Source organism: Myodes glareolus, chromosome 7 (genome assembly GCF_982192425.1).
Source record: "Myodes glareolus chromosome 7, mMyoGla1.1, whole genome shotgun sequence".
Taxonomy (NCBI): Eukaryota; Metazoa; Chordata; class Mammalia; order Rodentia; family Cricetidae; genus Myodes; species Myodes glareolus.
This window is the reverse complement of record NC_142032.1, coordinates 99,817,852-99,821,261: the sequence shown is the minus strand read 5'-3', so window position 1 is coordinate 99,821,261 and position 3,410 is coordinate 99,817,852. Positions and strand designations below refer to the sequence as shown.

Genomic DNA, 3,410 nt, shown 5'->3' with positions numbered 1-3,410 from the left:
AATATTTTAATTAGTCAATATCAGAGTCAGGATTATGAAGGAAAGAGGACGGATAAAGAGTTTTCTCAGTTGTCTCTCATCAATGCTTAGTGAATCCTTGACCCATCTTCTAATTATTGAGCGTTCTAGAGACATCCACAGCTTCTGGATGAATTTCTTCATGTTTGGAAGGGGTTTTAAACTCTTGTCTCTCTAAAGGGTCTTCAAAAGATGCAGTGTTTGTTTTGCAGCAAAATAATTAAAAGATTTTGGTAAGCATTTGACCTGGCTTAGCTGAGGCAAAGATGAAGTTCACTCTGTGCCTGACAGGTTTTCTGAGGGTTACGCCTAGAGGGGTTTTCTTTTCTTATTTTTTTTTATTTCACTTTACTTTAGTGTTGTGTCCTTACTTCTCCATTGTATTCTTTTTTTTTTTTTGTCATCTGGGAGAATTCCTCTATGCTTGGACTTAAAATGAAGACTTCTGCATGTTTGACCTTGCAATTGTGTGTCCCCCCCCCCCGCAAAAGTTGTGAGAATAGATCACAAAGAGATACGTCTTATTTTGTTTCTTTTTAAAAAATAATTGTTACACAATGACAGGATACAATATTACCATGAAGATAATTGGAATTGGAGTTGTGATCTATTTCTTTGATCAGGACTCCTGACACTCACTTCTTAATCAGTGTGTTGTCAGCCATAGTGCATCCATGATAAACAATGGTATCTTCAAACCTCTGGAATCAATGGATTCTGCATAAAAGTACTGTGAGCTACTTGATCCTTGAAACATGGCTCTAATGTCCATTGTAGAAATAAAGTCCATTTGTGAAACAATTATCTTATTCAGACTTGGAACAAATATTTACTATAAAATATCTTGTTTGCTGCCTATCAGTATAAAAACATTGTGCATTTACCATAATATTCTGTAAAGCAGTTATTCTGTCTAATCTCACTTACACATAAGTTCTCCTCTTTTAAGAATGTGAAGGACAGAGATTGGAAGGCTACAAATAAGTGACTCACAGTCAAATTTCCTTACGAAGAAATATCAGCACACGATCTCGAATCTGCTTGGTTCTCACCCCATAAATGAGAGGGTTAAGAGCAGGGGGGATGATGACATATAAATTAGCAAGGAGGATGTGGATATACCGTGGAATACTGTGTCCAAACCGGTGAGTCAAAAACGAGAAAAAGGCTGGAGTGAAGAAAGCCAAGATCACACACACATGGGAACCACAGGTATTAAGAGCTTTGAGCCTGGCTTCCCAGGATGGAAGTTTGAATACAGCATGAAGAATTTTCACATAGGAAATAGCAATCAAAATAACATCCAGAAGTATCATAGATATGAGTATTAACCCAAATAATATATTGACTTTTATGTTAACACATGCCAGCCGAGCAATGCCCATGTGCTCACAGTATGTGTGGGGAATTATATTGTGTCCACAGAATGAAAGCCTTAGAATGAGAAATACAAGTGGAAAAACCAAAATGAAATTTTTGAAGAGCCCAACTCCAGCAATAATACAGATGGTTCTGTTGGTGAGGATTGTGTTGTATCTGAGAGGGTTACAAATGGCAACATAGCGGTCAAAAGCCATGGCTACAAGCATGAAGGTTTCTATACCTGTAAACAGGTGTATGAAGAACATTTGAGCTAAACAATCCCTAAAGGCAATCTTATGGAAACCAAACCAGAATATGCTGAGTGCTTTGGGAACAGTTGCTGTAGACAGGCCCAAGTCAGTCAGAGCCAGCATGGCCAATAGGTAGAACATAGGCTGGTGAAGGCTGTGTTCAAGCTGGATCACAAAGAGAATGATGACATTCCCTAGGACAGCAAGAAGATAGACTGTACCAAAGGGGAAACCTAGCCAGAAATGCAACTGTTCCAGTCCTGGGATTCCCAAGAGCAGGAAGGATGAAGGGTGAATCCCTGAGCTGTTGCCTAGTGACATGCTCTCAGGAGTCTCTAAGAAAAAGACTCATTTGAAGGACTCTAGATATGATTTGACAGGACTTCATCAGCATTACTAATAATGAATAAAAACAAAATTATGTAATTAGTGTAACTTCTCATGGAATGCAGAAATGTCTTCCTTCATATTTCCTCTCTCTTTCTTTTCATTAATAACAACTGGCAAGGAAAGGTGAATATTTCTTAATTAAATGAATGAATATTTATACTCTGCTGTAGATAACTTATATTAAGTTTTGTTTTTATACAAACTAAGTCTAATGGGAAGATTAACCTAGCCAGATCACATGTAGCCAGATCAAAAGCTACAGCAATTTGAAATATATTAATTGTAGATAAGTGTATCTGACTGATAAATTACTACAAGTTCAGAACACAGATAATACGAAGCTTTCAAAATATCTTTCATACGTCATTTACTTAACTAGAAACATGGGCAGAATTATGGCATGGCCTCTTCCACTTGTGATAAATGGATCCTACTCCTCAACTTGCCTGTAAATGAGTGAGAGACTTACATAGATCTAATCTACATGGGAAGTAGAAAAAGACAAGATCTCCTGAGTCAATTGGGAGCATGGGGATCTTGGGGGAGGGATGAAGGGGAAGGGGAGAGGCAGGGAGGGGAGCAGAGAAAAATGTAGAGCTCAATAAAAATCACTAAAAAAATAACTATAGTCTGGGGACAAAGCTAACCCAAACAACATAGGCTATGAAATAAAAAGTTCAGTGCCATGTATGGGTTACCTCTTCTTGAGTTATTATTTACTGGTTATATCCATTGATTTTCTTTATCCTCCAGAACATGATGATAAGATCCTGGTGCTGAAGACATTGCACATTTAAGTCATATGGCATGAAGAATTAAGCTGGTACTGATCTGGAGACTTCATTCCCTCCTGGGTAGTTTTCATAATACTGAGAGGTGCTATGTAAATTGTGAAAGAAGAGAAATAATCAACAATCCTTGAGCTACAATAATGATTGTTCTGACAAGAAATGCCCACTGCAGCAATAGCAGCATGGATGTTATAGAAGTAACCAATCATTCTTTCTTTGGATATAAAGCCTGTTCCAGAACCTGGAGAGATGGTTCAGTGATAAAGAGTGCATATTTGTCTTCCAGAAGATCAAAGTCAGTTTCCCACCACCCACATAAGGCAGTTCATAACCACCTATAACATCAGGTTCAGGGGGTTCCAAAATCCCTGGCCTCCATAGGCATCTCCATTCACATCCACACACACACACACAAACACAAACACATAAATTACATATCATCATCATCATCATCATAATCTTCATCATCATCATCATCATAACCACTTCACAAGATGGAACTTATGCCTGGTGCTACTAAATGGTCCAAAAACCCATGGCTGGCCAAGTGATAAGCCCCAGAGAAGAACCTAACGCTAAATAAATATAGAAATAATAT

The 3,410-nt window shown here is 37.9% G+C and overlaps 1 protein-coding gene across 1 annotated transcript; it reads right to left on the bottom strand.

The window, feature by feature from the left end:
• Window positions 1-1,013: 1,013 nt before the first annotated feature.
• Window positions 1,014-1,952, bottom strand: LOC125395920 (olfactory receptor 52E8-like). The gene has a single exon (XM_048427676.3). It carries the CDS (start codon window positions 1,950-1,952, stop codon window positions 1,014-1,016), a length of 939 nt encoding a protein of 312 aa, XP_048283633.3.
• Window positions 1,953-3,410: the final 1,458 nt, after the last annotated feature.

Excerpts from the sequence above, each read along its gene's own strand:
- LOC125395920 (XM_048427676.3), bottom strand. The coding sequence starts at position 1,952 with ATGTCACTAGGCAACAGCTCAGGGATTCACCCTTCATCCTTCCTGCTC.